A 20563-nucleotide genomic window follows, 5' to 3' on the forward strand; every position below is an offset into this window, starting at 1 on the left:
AGTTCAACCCATAGTGTGTTCCAATTAAGTGGCCTAATATTTTGTTGTGACCATCATGGTGTAAGCTACTACCAAACCATTGAAATCATAAGATTATGCTTTTGATGATCTAATGGACTCGCATGTTTAAGCCTTCGCATTAATTTGTGACCTCACCCATCTCATAGCCTTAGATCAAAAGTGCTTCACATGACTTTGGGGTATGTGATGCCAACATCATTGGTTATGTTCAATAATTTATCCAATATAGAAAATAAAGAAATGTTAAAAGATTATTTTAACAAGATAAAATTTGGCAATTTCTCAAACATTCGATTTCACTATCTTTTGCATATCTTGTACAAAAGTGCTCAAATTTGTATGAGAAGTTCCTCCTTCCATCACTGCCTTCCTTGCTGCCTTCTTCAACTTCACAACATTTTCTCGTAATTCCTTTCCAATAGAATCTTCCATTAGATTTATGATAGTGCTTTCTACCACATCTTTTGTTACCAATTTGAATTCATCTACATCAACACCCTCAAAATCTAGGCCAAAGTTCCATATGTCTCTTGCAAATCAACAATCAATAAATTGATCACCAAAATAAGGCCATCCAATGAGAGGAACTCCCATGCTAATTGCCTCAAGAGTAGAGTTCCACCCACTATGCGTAAGAAATCCTCCTATAGAAGGGTGAGAAAGCACCTACAAACATTAAAAAAACTTATTGTAGATATGAATTTTGAAATATTGTATCTTAATGTGTATGGCATACATATATAGCAAGCTAATTAGCATATGACTTAAATATCACATACAAAGATTTGATTCAAAAATGTTAAATATTCAAAGTCAACTGACCTTTTTAAAGATTGACCGGCATGTAACAGATCTTTGTACCAAAAGTAAAAAGGGAGCCTTACCTTGAGTTGATTGGTCCAACTAACGATGAGGGCCCGATCCCTGGTTCGATCCATGAAACCGTCCGGTAACTCTACGGACTTGCCTTCTGCTATATCTGATCTCAGTACCCACAAAAACGGGTACCCGCAAGCTTCCAGTCCGAGAGACAGTTCATGCAATTGCTTTTCAGATTTTACAGCAATGCTACCAAAGGAAACATACAACACTGATTGCTTTGCTTGAGCATCTAACCATTGGAAGCAGGATTCATCCTCTTCCCACATGCTGTACACGGATTTCCTGCCTTCCAAGAAATTTGGAAGAAAGACAGGGCCTATTGCCAGAGCAGGGCAGCCATTAACGCTGAGACCCATTTGAGCTTCTTTACCTCCTTCAAGCTCCTCAAAAGTGTTGACCAGCACGTAGTCCGCTATGCTTTGGAAGCGAGACTCGTAAAGTAGTCGCTCGTAGGTGATTTCTGAGATATATTTCTCGCGGAAGAAGGAGACAATGTCGGTTGGCCTGATTGGTGGAATTTTTCCGGGAAGGCACGTGATGATTTTCTCTTTTGATTTCAAGTCCTCCTCTGCAATAACACTTTTCGTCATTTTAGAAGATCGGATGAGAAACAAAGGTAACGAAACTATGCTCAATGTATATATCACGGAAACAAGTAAAACAAGAAACAAAAAGGAAATAAATGATACAAACAAACAGAGCAAGAAACACGGTACATGACAAAAAGTAGAAGAAAAATACCTTTAACAGGGATATGACCCAGGGAAAGAAGAAAGTGAGCGTTTTTGTGAATAATGGAATATGCAGTACAAGTAGGCCAGAACATAACTCTCGGGACCCCAAGATTTTTACACACTTCTGCCGTGCAGGATAAATAGCTATCCGAAATAATGCAAGTGATTGGCGGCACAACTTGAGATCCGTCAGCTGCGGTTAACAGACTTTGTAAAGCAGGGCCCAATCTTTGCAGCGCAAGCAAAAGCTCTCCAATCTCAGTAGTTCTGCCATGTTCAGGCGGCAAGCCGTCAGGGATTGTCAAAAACCGAAATTTGAGACCCCTTTCTTGAATCTCACGGTCACGTGCAGCTGCATCTTTGGAAGCTGCTTTCAAAAGCCGCTCATCCATCCATTCTGTGCTTACAAAAGTTATGAAGAATCCTCGCATGGCCAGCAGCTCAGCGAGATTCATCATTGAATTAACATGGCCCTGTGCAGGACATGAAACCATTACTGCGTGCAAAGGAGCCACCATTTGTCCTTATCTATTCACTACAGTGCCCTCTCTTCCTTCTCGTGTATAGAATGGTTTGAGTATACCATAATTTAAAGACAATTGTTGAGCATAATTTTTGGTATGAGACCACAGCCTGATCGGTGTACAATCTGTGGAGTATGAGCCTCACATGTCTCTATCAAACTCTCAATAATTCATCTTTTGTCATGATTCAATAGTCATCTTTAACAACAACCCATCTTTCATAATTAGAATGAATGGAATATTTAGTATTCATTACATCTAGTTGATATTCAGAGAGTTAATGTATCAGGAGGTCATCCATTCCAATATTATTTCAGGTCAAACATGCTTAAAATACTAACTTTTCTCCAAAGTGAAGTCCACTTTATTTTCAACTACATTTGCAAAAATGTCAAGAATTTTTATGCCTTATGAATCATTCATTATAAAGCCCAATTATACTTTGAAGAAACATAGTAGTTAAGTGCACTTGAGCTGGAGTATCCCATGGAGTCCCCCTGCTTCACCTATGTTGCATCAGCTATATGTAATGTATGCTAAGTATTTCATTCATTCTAGTCACCAGAGATGGGTTCTTGTGAGTCACTGCTCACAAAACATGAGTCAATGGGGTTAACTTAAAAACTACACACTTGAATCATGATAGCAATATCACAATTTAACTTACTATAGAAAATCTCTCTTACTTATTAATGATTCCCTTTATGTTGAAAATAAATTACAAAAGTTAAATTGTATAAATCCAAACTCTTATTATTTGAAGAAGAAACACCAAAAGCTCTCTGTAAGATGCAACTATTTTTCACACAAAATTGTACAAATGTATACGAAACCTAAATTTTATACTATAATACCATCTATTAGATTATCTTCTATACAATGATTAAAAGTAGTTCTTATTGTGAAGTATTTTTGACATTAGAAGGATAAGTTTACAAAACATAATTGTCTCCATCAGTTTCTCAATAATTTTGTAAAAATAAACTTGCATTTACCAATAATTTTCCATGTTAAAAAGAAGAGCTTAAGAAGTACAATTATTGATAAGTAGGAGATATTTTCCAAAGTAAGTCAATTTGTGATATTGCCATCAGAATTTAGGTGTGCAGTTTTTTAGTCAAACTCGTCGACCCATATCCATGGGTAGTGATTTCTACAAACCCATCATACATTTGAAATAAGGACAGAAAAAAAAATTTGTATAAGAGGTCCGATTTTGAAGGTTATCTTTGTTTGTTGTGTTTTCTTCCTTAATTAAATATTTCATTAATATAAGCAGCACACATAAGCTTAATCTGATTTTTGACAGAACTAGTATTTGAAATTTCTCCAGTTTGCAATGTTTGTTAAAAACTGGATCATAGTATTTCAGTTTGTGTGACCATGAAGGAAAACTATTTTGTTCCGAGGGAAAGAAATACTCCTATCCTATTTGTGATCATTCGTCCTCACTCAAAGCAATGGATCAAATGGTGGATTCTGATGCGACTAACGCTGGGAATCAGTTTGAAAGCTTCTGCAATTTCTGTATATTCTAAATTTATTTTTAAAACCATGTTTTATTGATGGAATAGGAATAAGAAACTATAATTTTAATAATATATTTTCGTATATTCTAAATTTATTTTCTAAACCATGTTTGATTGATGGAATAGGAATAGAAAATGAGAATATGTTTTCTTGTTCTGCTACCGTCTGGGTTAAAGAAGGGAGAATTGAGCTCGCGGTTCAATTCTCATGCCCGTCGCTTGCCTGCCCTTTCTGATCGCTTGATGTAGTAAGTGCGGGTGCTTTGAAGTAATTCAAAAAAGTAGCCGTTTCCTGAGATTTTTTATACGGAATTTTTTATTATAGGACAAGAGTGGCGAAACTTATAAAAAACTTGTAAATTTGTAAAAGGCAAACGCTCTAAAATTGATTAATTCCTTGTCTCGTACCAAAAAGAATATGTTTTTGTTTATGTCGACCTGGCGGCATTTTCAAACATGTTGTTTAATATAATGACTACGATGTAGAGTTCTTATCAAGAGACCATTTTAATTTGATAAATTCTTCAAAGATGCGGTCTCTTTCTCAATGACATTTAGGAATTCTAATATCATTAGGAACGTACTACATAACTCTATTCAATAACTTTTGACAGAATATTGAAGAAGATTTTGAAAATACCAATGGCCTGTTAAATCGTGTATGCCAAACCTTCTAAGTTGACATGTGTATGGGCAAGTGGCAGAAAAGGCACAATGTATGCACCGTAAACATTATTTATCTTGCTTACACAAGACTCTGTTCTGATGATGGATTAAACAATTGTAAACCGTGTTCTGTAAACCATTTCTCAGCAGCAATTTGCCAGCGTCAGACGGTTTCATATTATAAGTGATTCCAACCAATATTCTCAATACTTAGTTGATTTGCACTTACTTTTAAACTAGAATTTTTCAAAATTAGGTTGCCGGCTCTTGAGAGAAATGCTCTAAGTTAAATCGATCTGAGTGCTTGCACCGATAAGTCAGTCCGCCAATTCCTCTCTGCAAGATGAGAGGGAAGGGAGGGCAGGCCAATCGGGCTAGGGCGGGGTTTTTCTTGCCCTTACCACATTATCAAGGGCCTTTCATTGGCTCCTTGTAGGGGAGTGAGTTATGGTTTTCCTGATCAAATCTATAGATTAAAAAATTAAATTCACCATAAAGCAGCATTTTGGTGATTTTGCCTTCAATCGCTCAAAGCCTACTAAAATCACTGACAATTGAACAAAAAAACATTGCAATGGTAATATGTGGTTGTGATTTAATTGGATGCAATGACATATGAGGGTGAAGAAAATGCTTTCGATTTGTACCTCGAGTTTGAAGAGCATTTACAAAACGTGTTGAAGTTAAAGTTAATTTATTGCAGAAATGGAGTGGGGAAATTACTCCAGTTTAACAAGACTCCATTACAGATAATGAATTCATTTCTTCATTAACAATAGTGTTTTATTCGTGCCAGCAATAATTTAGATTCATTGTAATTTTGTCACAGTGTTCGAGTTTGAACACATGACTAATTTTACAACTGTATCTTTGAACTAACTAGTTGCCTGTCAATGTTACTCCACATGTTCTATTCTCAAATCCTCTTGCTCTCCTCTCAAAAACTTTTGGTTTTACGTCAATCTCCTTCGCAGTTTTTCATTTAGCTGTATAAAAATGCTTCCACTTCTCAATACCATCAAGTTTCACAGTTTCCCATTTATTTGTTGAATAACACCAAAGATCAGAAGCATTAACCTTGAAACAAAAAATAGGCGAGAGCTTTTTTCAGATTAGTTTTTCCATAATATGATGGTGTTGTTTTATTTGGGCCAAGTTCAATTTCTTTTCAGTTGTTGTGATTCGTATTAATTGCTTTGCATCCATAATCCTGTATTTTCACTATATTTTGTTAGAATTTAGGGTATCTTAAATGCTTAAATGAGAAAACCAATATTTTGTAGGATTACATAATTTTGTTGTGCATTACTACTTTTGCCTTCCCCTACCTTCTTATTTAGACAGTATCATTTGGAGGAATTTTCTTGCTCACCCGGTATCATCTCTATGGCCTCTATTACATTCAATCACCTCATCCTAAATATCATGTGCAGCCTTCTACTCACAATCTTTTGCATGAAATCCAACTGTCCATGCCTCTTCTACAAACATAACCTAATCTCCATGATCTGAAACAACAAAGGTCTCATGTTTACAAGAGCCTGCAGGATGTGAAAGCAGAGACATCCAAATGAACTTTTTATCGTCAGTTTTCTTCTTACAAATTTGTCATAGCTGAAAAAATTGAATTAAATATTGTTAAACAAGGATTTTGAAAAATTAAATGCTACACTTGTATTCCATATTCCAATGTATGAAAAATATAATTATTTAGTATATTTTGCATACTAAAATGAGAAAATTAGATAAGTTTAATAATCTCTTATTCACTTTACTTTCATAGAAATTTGATAAGAGTGGAACCATCTCTATCCACATTTTTTTTTGGTGCTGAAAATGATTAATTCTATCATCAAATTTAGAACCATTGGAAACATGATAATTTCTCTTTTTTCATATATTTTTATTACTATGTCATAATTCATCTTTTAGACTTCTAGAATACTTAATCATGAAAATTATACTAATATATCTTATTCTAATATCCATTTTTTCTTTTAAAACTTTTACTTACAAATGTTACTTCTATTCTTGAATTTTAAATACAAATTGATTTACTTAACAAAATTGGAACAATTATTTGTTATTTCAAAACAAAATTGTTCAAAATATTAAATAAAAATGTAAACTAAAAAAATCAATGGCAAAGGTTACTCATAAATTATACTTATTGACTAAAATGATTAAATAAAAAGTCATACTAATAATATCAATTTCAAATATTGCTCATTACTTAAATAGAATTTGGATTTGACATTTTTTTTTTCTTCAAAATTTTAATAAACAACTTTTTCTTTCTACAAATTAATTTCTTTATCTTGTATCTAAAATTAAATTATTACAATAATTTTCCAATTTGTATTGTTATAAAACTCTATATGTAATGATGTATTTATATGCATTATCCACTAATGTTGTCCCACTTATGGCTTGGGGATGATCAAATTTTTTTATGTCCACTGCACTACATCAACCCAAAATAATGTTCAGTTTGTATTCAATCATATATTTAACATTTAAACTATTTTATAGGTCATGGCACATCATCCGCTTCAAGACTAGATTATAGATATATAGAGTAGCATGTTTGAAATAAGTATTCCACTTTTGTCAAATATCTCAAACTCATCCATCAACTACCAAAGGTTTTCATAAACAGAGATTGAGCATTATGCAAGCTCACTTAATCTTGTTTCTCAACGAAATGTTGAACACCTGAAAGTAATAAGTGGGTGTACATTTGATGTCAAAGAATGTGAAGTTTTGGCTATACACGATATACTTAAGAATTTTCATGCCAATTATGTTAAATGTGCTAGATTTTATACTTAACTAAGGGAAATACATGGGTATGTGCAGGATCATGGTCAACCAAACTATGGCCTTAAGTGGCAGTGAAAAACCAACAAATCAGGGTTATGTCAACTTGAAACATAATTTGAAAGTGGTTCTAGACTTTATATCAAAAAGTTGTAAGAAAATAATCTGTAAGAAATTGAATACAGTTTCTAAACTACTAGGTCTTATCTAGAGAAAAAAATAATTGATTGGTCAAAAGCTTAGATTTTAATGCAGTACTATGAAAAATTTCAGGGCGAAAATAAAAAGTAGGTGTATGTCTGACCACCTTAATCAAAATCAAATGATAAATTTTTTTAATATAATTATAGATATAAAAAGTAGACTCATGCCCGAATGTGATGCATATTTTTGGGTATTTTTATACCGAATAAATAATTAAATATGAATTTTCTACTAAATTTTTTTTGAAAAAACTCTCTTGTGTCTGACCACCTTAACTAATAGAAAAATTTACCAATTTTTATTTTTATTTTTTCCCCATACTAGGTGAAACATAGAATGTGACTCAACTTTTGGATTGAAAAAATGTTACACTGTTTAAAAGTTATAACTATTTTTCAATCAGTATGTCAATCAACACTTTACAATTAATTTTATTAAAAATTAACTAATAAATACTTATCGAACTAAGAATTTGACAGATATTATACCAATGGAATCTCAAAAGTGTTATAAAAAAACCCTTTTCATTTCATTCAATTTCGATGAAAATAACATTGTCAGATGGCTACCCGAAGTCTAAGTGTCATAGAAACCCTTCTCAAACACATTCATTGGATTAACCAAATAGGGTAGGTAAATACCAAGCCTAATCGAATACCCAAAATAAAATCAGGTATCCAATTAGGCTCGTGATTTTTTAATTGAAATTTTGGAAGAAAATTTGAGAAGGAAACTTTAGAGTATTTTACAGGGTAATTTATCTGGGGGAAGTGTGGACATTGATATTATTATTATATTATAGTAATATATATGATTATTATTATTAAATATAATATAGTTATAAATATAATAATAATTATTATAACTAAATATAATATAGTAATATATATGAAAAATATTTTTATTATTATTAAATATATATAGTAATATTATATGACTATTATTATATATAATAATATAGATGGTTATTATTATTATTAAATCTATAATCTAGTAACATATATGATTATTATTATTATATAATCTAATATTACCTTATTATTATATTAAAATATACAATATTATATAATTATTAAATATAATATTATCAAAATGCATAGAAAGGGGTCATAGGTTAACCTATGACCCCTTTTGACACATTTTATGACAACATATGTCACTAGGGCTCCTAGTGTCCCCTTTTGACACATTCATAATGGGTCCCTAAGGGTCTTAGGGGTCCTAGGGTCATAAATTGTCATGAAATGCATCAAGAGAGGTTGTAGGACCCCTAGGGACATATGGTGTGATGAAATGCGTGGTCATAGGTAATCCTATGCTCCCTTTCAACCCATATAAATAATTATAATATGCTCCAAGGGGTCCTAAGACCCCTAGAGATATATGTCATCATCGAATGTGTCAAAAGAAGTCATAGATCATCCTGTGACCCCTTTCAACCCATATAAACAATTATAATATATTCCTAGGGGTCCTAGGACCCTTATAGACATATATTGTAATAAAATGTGTCGAAAGGGGTCATACATCAACCCAGAACCCCTTTCAACCCATATAAATGATTCTAATATGTACCTAGGGATCCTAGGACCCCTAGCGATATATGTCATCATGGAATGTGTCAAAAGGGGTCATAGGCCATCCTATGGCCCTTTTCGACCCATATAAACAATTCTAATATTTTCCTAGGGGTCCTAGGACCCCTAGCGACATATGTCATCATGGAATGTGTCGAAAGGGGTCATAGGTCATCCTATGACGCATTTCAATCCATATAAATGATTTTAATATCTCCCTAAAGACATATGGCATCATGAAATGTGTCAAAAGGGGTCATAGCACATCCTATGGCCCCTTTCAACACATATAAATGACTCTAAAATGTTCGTAGGGGTCCTAGGACCCCTAGACACATATTTCATCATGGAATATGTTGAAAGAGGTCATAGGTCAACCTATGGCCCCTTTTGACCTATATAAACAATTATAATATGTCCCTAGGGGTCCTAGGACCCCATGCGACATATGTCATCGTAAAATGTGTTGAAAGGGGTCATAGGTCATCTTATGGCCCCTTTCGACCCATATAATAGATTATAATATGTCCCTAGGGGTCCTAGCACTCCTAGTGAGATATGTTATAATAAAATGTGTCGAAAGGGGTCATAGGTCATCCTATGGCCCCTTTCAACCCATATAAATGACTCTAAAATTTCCCTAGGGGTCCTAGGACCCCTACAGACATATGTCGTCATGAAATTTGTTGAAAGAGGTCATAGTTGATCCTATGGCCCCTTTCAACCCATACAAACAATTCTGATATGTCCCTAGGGGTCCTAAGACCCCTAGAGACATATGTTATCATGCAATGTGTCGAAAGGACCTTTGTACCCATATAAATGATTATAATATGTCCTTAGGGGTCCTAGGACCCCTAGAGACATATGCTATTATGGAATGTGTTGAAAGGGGTCATAGATCATCCTATGGCCCCTTTCGATGAATATAAATGACTATAATATGTCCCTAGGGGTCCTAGGACCCCTAGCGACATATGTCATTATTTAATGAGTCAAAGGCGATCATAGGTCATCCTATGGCCCCTTTTGAACCATATAAATGATTATAATATATCCCTAGGGGTCATAAGGCCCCTAGTGACATTTGTTGTAATAAAATGTGTCAAAAGGGGGCATAGGTCATCTTATGGCCCCTTTTGACCCATATAAACTATTGTAATATGTCCCTAGGGGTCCTAGGACCCCAAGGGACATATGTTCTAATAAAATGTGTCGAACGGGGTCATAGGTCATCCTATGGCCCTTTTCAACCCATATAAATGATTGTAATATGTCCCTAGGGGTCCCAGTACCCCTAGCAACATATGTTGTAATAAAATGTGTTGAAAGGGGTCAGAGCTCATCCTATGGACCCTTTTGACCCATATAAACAGTTTTAATATGGGACCCTTAGGGACATATGTTGTAATAAAATGTGTCGAAAGGGGTCATAGGTCATCTTATGGCCCCTTTCGACTCATATAAATGATTCTAATATGTCCCTACGTCCTAGGACCCCTAGAGACATATCTTGTCATGGAATGTGTTGAAAGGGGTCATAGTTCATCCTATGGCCCCTTTTGCCCCATATAAAAGATTCTAATATTTCCCTAGGGGTCCTAAGACTCCTAGAGACATATGTCATTATGGAATGTGTCCAAAGGGGTCATAGGTCATCCTATGGCCCCTTTCGACCCATATAAACGATTATAATATATCCTTAGGGGTCCTAGGATAGCTAGAGACATATGTCATCATGGAATGTGTTGAAAGGAGTCATAGGTTATCTTATTGCCTCTATCGACCCATATAAATGATTTTAATATGTCCCTAGGGGTCCTAGGACCCTTAGCAATATATGTTGTAATAAAGTGTTTCGAAATAGGTCATAGGTTATCCTATGGCCCCTTTTGACCCATATAAATGATTCTAATATGTCTCTAGGGGTCTTAGGACCACTAGCGAAATATGTCTTCATGAAATGTGTCAAAAGGGGTCATAGGTCATCCTATGGTCCCTTTCGAATGATATAAATAGTTCTAATATGTCTCGTCCTAGGACTCGTAGAGGCATATATAGTCATGAAATATGTCAAAGGAGGTTATAGGTTATCCTTTAACCCCTTTCAACCCATATAAATGATTATAATATGTCCCTAGGGGTCCTACGACCTCTATAGATATGTGTCATCATTGAATGTGTCAAAAGGGGTCATAGGTCATCTTATGGCCCCTTTCAACCCATATAAACGATTATAATATGTCCCTAGGGGTCTTAGGACCCATAGAGACATATGTCATCATAGCATGTGTCGAAAGGGGTTATAGGTCATCCTATGGCCCCTTTCAACCCATATAAATGATTCTAATATGTCCCTAGGGGTCCTAAGACCCCTAGCGACATATGTTGTAATAAAATGTGTTGAAAGGGGTCATAGGTCATGCTGTGGTCCCTTTCGACCCATATAAATTATTGTAATATGTCCCTATGGGTCCTAGGAGCCCTAGAGACAAATGTTGTAATAAAATGTGTCAAAAGGGGTCATAAGTCATCCTATGGCCCCTTTTGACCCATTTAAAAGATTGTAATATGTCAGAAGGGGCCCTAGGACCCGTAGGGATATATGTCATCATGAAATGTGTCGAAAGCTGCCATAGGTCATCCTATGGCCCCTTTCAAACCATATAAAAAATTTTAATATGTCTCATATGTCATCATGGAATGTGTTGAAAGCCACCATAGGTCATCCTATGACCCCTTTCAAACCATATAAATAATTCTAATATGTCTCTAGGGGTTCTAGGACCCTTAGAGACATATGTCATCATGGAATGTGTCAAACAAGAACATAGGTCATCCTATGGCCTCTTTTGACTCATATAAATGATTCTAATATGTTCCTAGGGATCATAGGACAAGTAAAGACATATGTCATCATGGAATGTGTCAAAATGGGTCATAGGTTATCCTATGGCCCCTTTCGACCCATATAAATGATTATAATATGTCCTTAGGGGTCCTAGGACCCTTAGAGACATGTGTCATGATGGAATGTGTTGAAAGGGGTCATAGGTCATCATATGGCCCCTTTCAACCCATATAAATGATTTTAATATGTCCCTAGGGGCATTAAATATGTTGAAAGGGGTCATTGATCATCATATTACCCCTTTCGACCCATAGAAATTATTTTAATATGTCCCTAAGGGTCCTAGGACCCCTAGAGACATATATCATTATGGAATGTGTTGAAAAGGGTCATAGGTCATCCTATGGCCGCTTTAGATCCATATAAATGATTGTAATATTTTTCTAGGGTTGCTAGGACCCTTAGTGACATATGTTGTAATAAAATGTTTTGAAAGCGGTCATAAGTAATCCTATGGCACCTCTCAACCCATATAAATAATTCTAATATGTCCCTAGGGGTCCTAGGACCCTTAGAGACATATGTCACAATAGAATGTGCCAAAAAGAGTCATAGGTCATTCGATGGCAACTTTCAACCCATATAAACGATTCTAATATGTGCCTAGGGGTCCTAGGACCCCTGGCAACATATGTCATCATAGAATGTGTTGAAAATGGTCATAGGTCATCCTATGACCCCTTTCAACCCATATAAATGATTATAATATGTTCCTAGGGGTCCTAGGAACCATAGAGACATATGTCATTATGGAATGTGTCAAAAGTGGTAATAGGTCATCCTAGGCCCCTTTTGACCCATATAAATGATTATAATATGTCCTTAGGGGTCCTAGGACTCGTAGACACATATGTCATCATGGAATGTGTCAAAAGGGGTCATAGGTTATCCTATGGCCCCTTTTGACCCATGTAAACTATTCTAATATGTTCGTAGGTGTCGTAGGATCCTTAGAGACATGTTGTCATGGAATGTGTTTAAAGAGGTGATAGGTCATCCTATGACTCCTTTTGACCCATATAAATGATTATAATATGTCCTAGAATGTCTCAAAAGAGGTCATAGGTCATTCTATGGCCCCTTTCGACCCATGTAAATGATTATAATATGTCCTTAGGGGTCGTAGAACCCCTAAAGATATATGTCATCATGGAATGTGTTGAAAGGCTTCATAGGTCGTCTTATGGCCCCATTCAACCCATATAAATGATTCTAATATGTCCCCAGGGGTCCTAACACTACTAGAGACATATTTTGTAATAAAATGTGTTGAAAAGGGGTCATAGGTCATCCTATGGCCCCTTTTTACCCATATAAATGATTGTAATATGTCCCTATGCATCCTAGGACCCCTAGAGATATATGTTGTAATAAAATTTGTTGAAAGGGGTCATATGTCATCCTATGGCCCCTTTTGACCCATATAAATGATTGTAATATGTCTCTAGGGGTCTTAGGACCCCTAGCGACATATGTTGTAATAAAATGTGTTGAAAGGGGTCATAGGTCATCCTATGGCCCCTTTCAACCCATATAAATGATTGTAATATGTCCTTTCATGTCCTAGGACCTCTAGGGAGATATATTATAATAAAATGTGTCGAAAGGGGGTCATAGGTCATCTTATGGCCGTTTTTCACCCACATAAATAATTCAAATATGTCTCTAGGTATCCTAAGACCCCTAGAGACATATGTCATCATGGAATGTGTCGAAATAGGTCATAGGTCATCATATGGCCTGTTTTGACACATATAAATGATCCTAATATGTCCTTAGGTGTCCTAGGACCCCTAAAGACAGATTTCGTCATGGAATGTGTTGAAAGCGGTCATAGGTCATCCTATGGCCCCTTTTGACTCATATAAACGATTCTAATATGTCCCTAGGTGTCCAAGGACTCCTAGAGACATATGTTGTCATAGATTGTGTTCAAAGGGTTCATAGGTCATCATATGACCCCTTTCGACCCATATAAATTATTATAATATGTTCCTAAGGGTCCTAGAACCCCTAGAGACATATGTCATCATGAAATGTGTTGAAAGGGGCCATAGGTCATCCTATGGCCCCTTTTGACCCATATAAATGATTATAATATGTCTCTTGGGGTCATAGGACCCCTAGAGACATATGTTGTAATAAAATATGTCAAAAGAAATCATAGGTCATCCTATGGCCCCTTTCAACCCATATAAATAATTCTAATATCTCCCTAGGGGTCCTAGGTCCCCTAGAGACATATGTCATCATGGAATGTGTCAAAAGGGGTCATAGGTCATCCTATGGCCCCTTTCAACCCATATAAATAATTATAATATGTCCCTAGGAGTCCTAGGACCCGTAGAGACATATGTTGTCATGGAATGTGTCGAAAGGGGTCATAGGTCATCTTATGGCCCCTTTTGACCCATATAAATGATTCTAATATTTCCTTAGGGATACTACGACTTCTAGCGACATTTTTTGTAAGAAAAAAGTGTTAAAAGGGGTCATAATCCTATGGCCTGTTTCAACTCGTATAAGCGATTGTAATATGTCTCTAGGGGTCCTAGGACCCCTAGGGACATATGTTGTAATAAAATGTGTCGAAAGGGGTCATAGGTCATCCTATGGCCCCTTTTGAACAATATAAACAATTGTAATATGTCCCTAGGGGTCCTAAGACCCCTAGCGACATATGTTGTAATCAAATGTGTCGAAAGGGGTCATCGGTCATCTTATGGCCCCTTTCAGCCCATATAAATGATTGCAATATGTCTCTAGAGGTATTAGGACCCCTAGAGACATATGTTGTAATAAAATGTGTCGAAATGGATCAAAAGTCATCGTATGGCCCCTTTTAACCCATATAAATGATTCTAATATGTCTCTAGGTGTCCTAGGACCCCTAGAAACATATGTCATTATAGAATGTGTTGAATGGGGTGATAGGTCATCTTATGGCCCCTTTCAACTCATATAAATAATTCTAATATGTCCTTAAGGGTTCTAGGACCCCTAGAGACATATGTTATCATGGAATGTGTCTAAAAGGTTCATAGGTCATCCTATGGCCTTTTTTGACCCATATAAATAATTATAATATGTTCCTAGTGGTCATAGGACACCTAGAGACATATGTCATCATGGAATGTGTCACAAGGGCTCATAGGTCATCCTATGGCCCCTTTCAACCCATATAAATGATTTTAATATGTCCATAGGGGTCCTAGGACCCCTACCGAGATATGTTGTAATAAAATGTGTCGAGAGGGCTTATAGGTGATCTTATGGCTTGTTTCGACCCATATAAATGACTCTAATATGTCTAAAGGGGTCCTAGGAACCCTACAGACATATGTCATCATGGAATGTGTCAAATGGGATCACGGGTCATTCTATGGCCCCTTTTGACTCATGTAAACTATTCTAATATGTCTGTACGTGTCTTAGCACCCCTAGAGACATATGTCATCATGGAATGTGTTGGAAGGGGTGATAGGTCATCCTATGACCCCCTTCAACCCATATAAATGATTATAATATGTCCTAGAATGTGTCAAAAGGGGTCATAGGTCATCCTATGGCCCCTTTCGATCCATGTAAATGATTATAATATGTCCTTAGGGGTCGTAGGACCCCTAGAGATATATGTCCTCATGGAATGTGTTGAAAGATGTCACCCTTCATCTTGTGGCCCCTTCCAACCCATATAAATGATTCTAATATGTCCCTAGGGGTCCTAAGACTACTAGAGACATATGTTGTAATAAAATGTGTTGAAAGGGGTCATAGGTCATCTTATGGCCCATTTTGACCCATATAAATGATAGTAATATGTCCTTTTGTGTCCTAGGACCCGTAGGAACATATGTTGTAATAAAATGTATCTAAAGGGGTCATAGGTCATCTTATGGCCCCTTTCAACCCATTTAAATGATTGTACTATGTCTCTAGGGGTCCTAGGACCCCTAGTGACATATGTTGTAATAAAATGTGTTGAAAGGGGTCATAAGTCATCCTATGGCCCCTTTCGACCCATATAAATGATTGTAATATGTCCTTCAGGGTCCTAGGACCTCTAGGGACATATGTTGTAATAAAATGTACCAAAAGGGGTCATAGGTCATCTTATGGCCCCTTTTGACGCATATAAACGATTCTAATATGTCCCTAGGGGTCCTAAGACTCCTAGAGATAGATGTCATCATGGAATGTATCAAAAGGGGTCATGGGTCATCCTATGGCCCCTTTCGACCCATATAAATGATTCTATTATGTCCCTAGGTGTCCTAAGACCCCTAAAGACATATGTCATTATGGATTATGTCGAAAGGGGTCATAGGTCATCCTATGACCCCTTTCGACCCATATAAATTATTATAATATATCTCTATGGGTCCTAAGACCCCTAGAGACATATATCATCATGGAATGTGTCAAAATGGGTCAGAAGTCCTCTTATGGCCCCTTTCAACCTATATAAATGATTCTAATATGTCATATGTTGTAATAAAATGTGTCAAAAGAAATCATAGGTCATCCTAGGCCCCTTTTGACCCATATAAATGATTCTATTATGTCCCTAGGTGTCCTAGGACCCCTAAAGACATATGTCATCATGGATTATGTCGAAAGGGGTCATAGGTCATCCTATGACCCCTTCTGACCCATATAAATTATTATAATATATCTCTATGGGTTCTAAGACCCCTAAAGACATATATCATCATGGAATGTGTTGAAATGGGTCATAACTCATCTTATGGACCCTTTTGACCTATATAAATGATTCTAATATGTCATATGTTGTAATAAAATGTGTCAAAAGAAATCATAGGTCATCCTATGGTCCCTTTCGATTCTTAAAAATGATTCTAATATGTGCCTAGGGGTCCTAGGACCCCTAGAGACATATGTTGTCATGGAATGTGTCAAAAGGGGTCATAGGTCATCCTATGGCCCCTTTCGACCCATATAAATTTTTTTAATAATAATAAAAACAATATTATATGTTGCTATAGTAATAAATAAAAATAATATAGTAAAAATATAATAATATAGTAAAAATAATAATCTTATATATATTAATATATATTATATTTATAGATAATAATAATAATAATAATAACATAAAATATTATTATATATTAATAACATATATAATATATTACATTATTATATTTAATAATAATATAGTAAAAATATTAAGAATATAATATAATAATCTCATATGAATATTAATATATATTATAGTTATAGATAATAATAATAATAATACCATAATATATTATTATATATTAATAGTTAACATAGGTCATAATAATAATAATATCATATAATAACACATTGTAAGGTAATACATAACTCATAACTCATAGATTTTGGTAATTCATAACTCATTACTCACTAATAATCAAAAGTAATTCATTTTTTCCTTCAATATTTGGGTCATAATATCGGGTATCCAATTTCAAATTGGATATCCAATTTAAAATAGGGTGTCCGATTTGAAATCGGATAGCTAATATTTACTCGCATGATTTTCCCAAAATATTCCCTGTCCCTGCAAACCCGACAACATCACTTTTTGTGGGCCATTTTCACAGGTTTTTAGAAAAGTCATGTTTTGGGCCCCAAATCATCGAAAAAAATTTGATAGTATATCCCTTGGTGTCCGATATGCTTAAAGGAAAATACCAAAATGCTGATAAATGAAAAATATTGAATTGTTTGATGCAACATCTATTGAGGAATGAAAATGGTGTGACTTAATTCACATTGTTGATTGAAAGTATCAACATTTGGGATTGAATCAAAATGTTGCATTTGATCCTCTCCATAATCATCTTCATGTTCAAGAGCTAGTTTGAATAGTGACTCCTCCCTTGACTTGAGCTGGGAAAAATACCTGATTGCATAGCCTCTTGAAAGCACAAATCTTAAGCTTGATTTTCTATTTTCTATAGGATTTCTCCTTTTTGTTGGTTCATCATGGTTACCATGCATTATTACAAGCATGCCAACTCTTCCTCCATGGACAAGGAGTTGCCTCCTTTTATTAAGGTAGCTCAAAGTTCAAAACAACTATCAACCTGTTGAATGCTCTTGAGAAATGGATCCATCTTGCATTCATGCTTAGAATTATTAGAAAAATGCATATACTCTAAATTTTCAGTAGCAAGGTTCTCATAATTTTTTTTTACAATACTATAAAAATAATATTCTAAGGTTTGGTTAGCTACTATCTCATTCATATTTTTTTATCTTGGCACTAAATCATCAGTGCCATTAGCTCTGGATGGGCAAGTGAACCCTAGTGACACCCTTGTTCTGGCCACGGAGACCCTCCGTCATCTGTGGCCACCCTATACCGAGTAGTCTCCAAGGTGCTATAAGTGCATTTCAAGGACGATCTTCTGAGGGTGATAACTCAAAGCTTGTGAGGGTTATCAATGAAATGTCCAATTCTATAGGATGATGATGCTGAGGCATAAAATAACCTATCTCATTTTTAAGAGATCACATTCCATTTGGATTCAGCACATCGATCTTGCTCGATGCCAAAACTCACAGTGTGCCTCTATTCATAGGTGCACCATAGCGTAACTTTGAAACCACTAATCTTGGCATCAAATCGTCAATGCCATTAGCTCTTGATGGGTGAATGAACCCTAGTGACACCCTTTTTCCAACCATGGAGACCCTCTATCATCCGTGAGTAGCCCGTACTGAGTAGTCTCCAAAGTGCTCTAAGTACATTTTGAGGTTGACATTCTGAGCGTCATAACTTAGAGCTCATGAGGGCTATCAATAAAATTTCAAGTTCTATAGGACAGTGATGTTGAGGCCTAAAATAATCTATCTCATTTTTGAGAGATCACATTCCATTTGGATTTAGCATAATGATCTTGCTCGATGCCAAAACTCGCAGTGTGCCTCAATTCATAGGTGCACCACTGCATAACTTTGAAACCGTTGATCTTGGCATCAAATCATTAGTGCCATTAACTTTGGATGGGCAAGTAAACCCTAGTGACACCCTTGTTCTGTCCATGGAGACCCTCCATCATCCACGGGCAACCCGTACCAAGTAGTCTCTAAGGTGCTCTAAGTGCATTTCAAGGTCAATCATCTAAGGGTCTTAACTCAAAGCTCATGAAGGCTATAGATGAAATGTCAAATTCTATAGGACAATGATGCCAAGGCCTAAAATAACCTATCTCATTTTTGAGAGATCACATTCCATTTGGATTTAGCACAGCGATCTCATTCAGTGCCAAAACTCGTAATGTGGCTCAGTTCATAGGTGTGCCATAGCGTAACTTTGTAACCACTAATCTTGGCATTGAATCATCAGCCCCATTAGCTTCAGATGGGAGGGTAAACCCTTGTGACACCATTTTTCTAGCCATGAAGACCCTCCATCGTCCGTGACCACCTCATACCGATTAGTCTCCAAGGTGCTCTAAGTGCATTTTGAGGCCGATCTTTCGAGGGTCGTAACTCGAAGCTTATGAGGGCTATTGATGAAACATAAAATTCTATAGGATAGTGATGTTGAGGCCTAAAATACCCTATCTATTTTTTGAGAGATCACATTCCGTTTGGATTTGGTACAATGATCTTGCTTGATGCCAAAACTCACAGTGTGCCTTAGTTCTTAAGTGCACCACATCGTAACTTTGAAGCCGCTAATCTTGGCATCAAATATTTAGTTCCATTAGCTCCAAATGGGTGAGTGAACCCTAGTGACACCCTTCTTCTATCCATGGAGACCCTCCATCATCTGTGGGTAGCTCGTATCGAGAAGTCTCCAAGGTGCTTTAAGTGCATTTCGAGGTTGATCTTTTGAGGGTCATAACTTAGAGCTTGTGAGGGCTATCGATGAAATGTCAAATTCTACAAAAAGGTGATACTAACACCTAAAATAACCTATCTCATTTTTGAGAGATCACATTTCATTTGGATTCAACGCAGTGATCTCGCTTGATGCCAAAACTTGTAGTGTGCCTTAGTTTATAGGTGCACCACAACGTAACTTTGAAATAGCTGATCTTGGCATTGAATTGTTAGTGCCATTAGCTTTAGATGGGTGGGTGAACCCTAGTGACACCCTTGTTCTAGCCATGGAGACCCTCCATCATATGCAGGCAGCTCGTATTGAGTAGTCTCCATGGTGCTCTAAGTGCATTTTGAGGTTGATCTTCTGAGGGTTGTAACTCAGATCTCATGAGTGCTATCAATGAAATGTCAAATTTTATAGGACAATGATGCTGAGGCCTAAAATAACCTATCTCATTTTTGAGAGATCACATTCTATTTGGATTCAACACAATGATCTCGCTCGATGCCAAACTTGCAGTGTGCCTTAGTTTATAAGTGCATCACAGTGTAACTTTGAAATAGCTGATCTTGGCATCGAATTGTTAGTGGCGTTAGCTTCAGATGGGTGGGTGAACCCTAGTGACACCCTTTTTCTAGCCATGGAGACCATCCATCATATGCAGGTAGCTCATACCGAGTAGTCTCCATGGTGCTTTAAGTGCATTTTGAGGTTGATCTTCTGAGGGTTGTAACTTGAATCTCGTGAGGGCTATCAATGAAATGTCAAATTCTATAGGGTAGTGATGCTGAGGCCTAAAATAACCTATCTCATTTTTGAGAGATCACATTCTATTTAGATTTAGCACAGCGATCTCGCTTTATGCCA

At 36.1% G+C, this 20563-nt stretch overlaps 1 protein-coding gene across 1 annotated transcript; it reads right to left on the minus strand.

The window, feature by feature from the left end:
• Positions 1–247: 247 nt before the first annotated feature.
• On the minus strand, positions 248–2282 carry LOC149541685 (7-deoxyloganetin glucosyltransferase-like). Its single transcript, XM_089796101.1, has 3 exons — positions 1645–2282; positions 906–1471; positions 248–687 (listed from the first exon to the last, which is right to left on the minus strand). Exons 1-3 carry the CDS (start codon positions 2153–2155, stop codon positions 559–561), a joined length of 1206 nt encoding a protein of 401 aa, XP_089652227.1. The 5' UTR covers positions 2156–2282; the 3' UTR covers positions 248–558.
• Between the last annotated feature and the right edge of the window lie 18281 nt (positions 2283–20563).

Source organism: Cupressus sempervirens, chromosome 8 (genome assembly GCF_028749045.1).
Source record: "Cupressus sempervirens isolate cs-2001-9-10 chromosome 8, ASM2874904v1, whole genome shotgun sequence".
NCBI lineage: Eukaryota > Viridiplantae > Streptophyta > Pinopsida > Cupressales > Cupressaceae > Cupressus > Cupressus sempervirens.

Coding starts and splice junctions, on each gene's coding strand:
- LOC149541685 (XM_089796101.1), bottom strand. CDS start 2,155: ATGGTGGCTCCTTTGCACGCAGTAATGGTTTCATGTCCTGCACAGGGC. Junction 1,472..1,644: donor GGGTCATATCCCTGTTAAAG/GTATTTTTCTTC, acceptor GTGTTATTGCAG/AGGAGGACTTGAAATCAAAA. Junction 688..905: donor GTTGGACCAATCAACTCAAG/GTAAGGCTCCCT, acceptor TAATGTTTGTAG/GTGCTTTCTCACCCTTCTAT.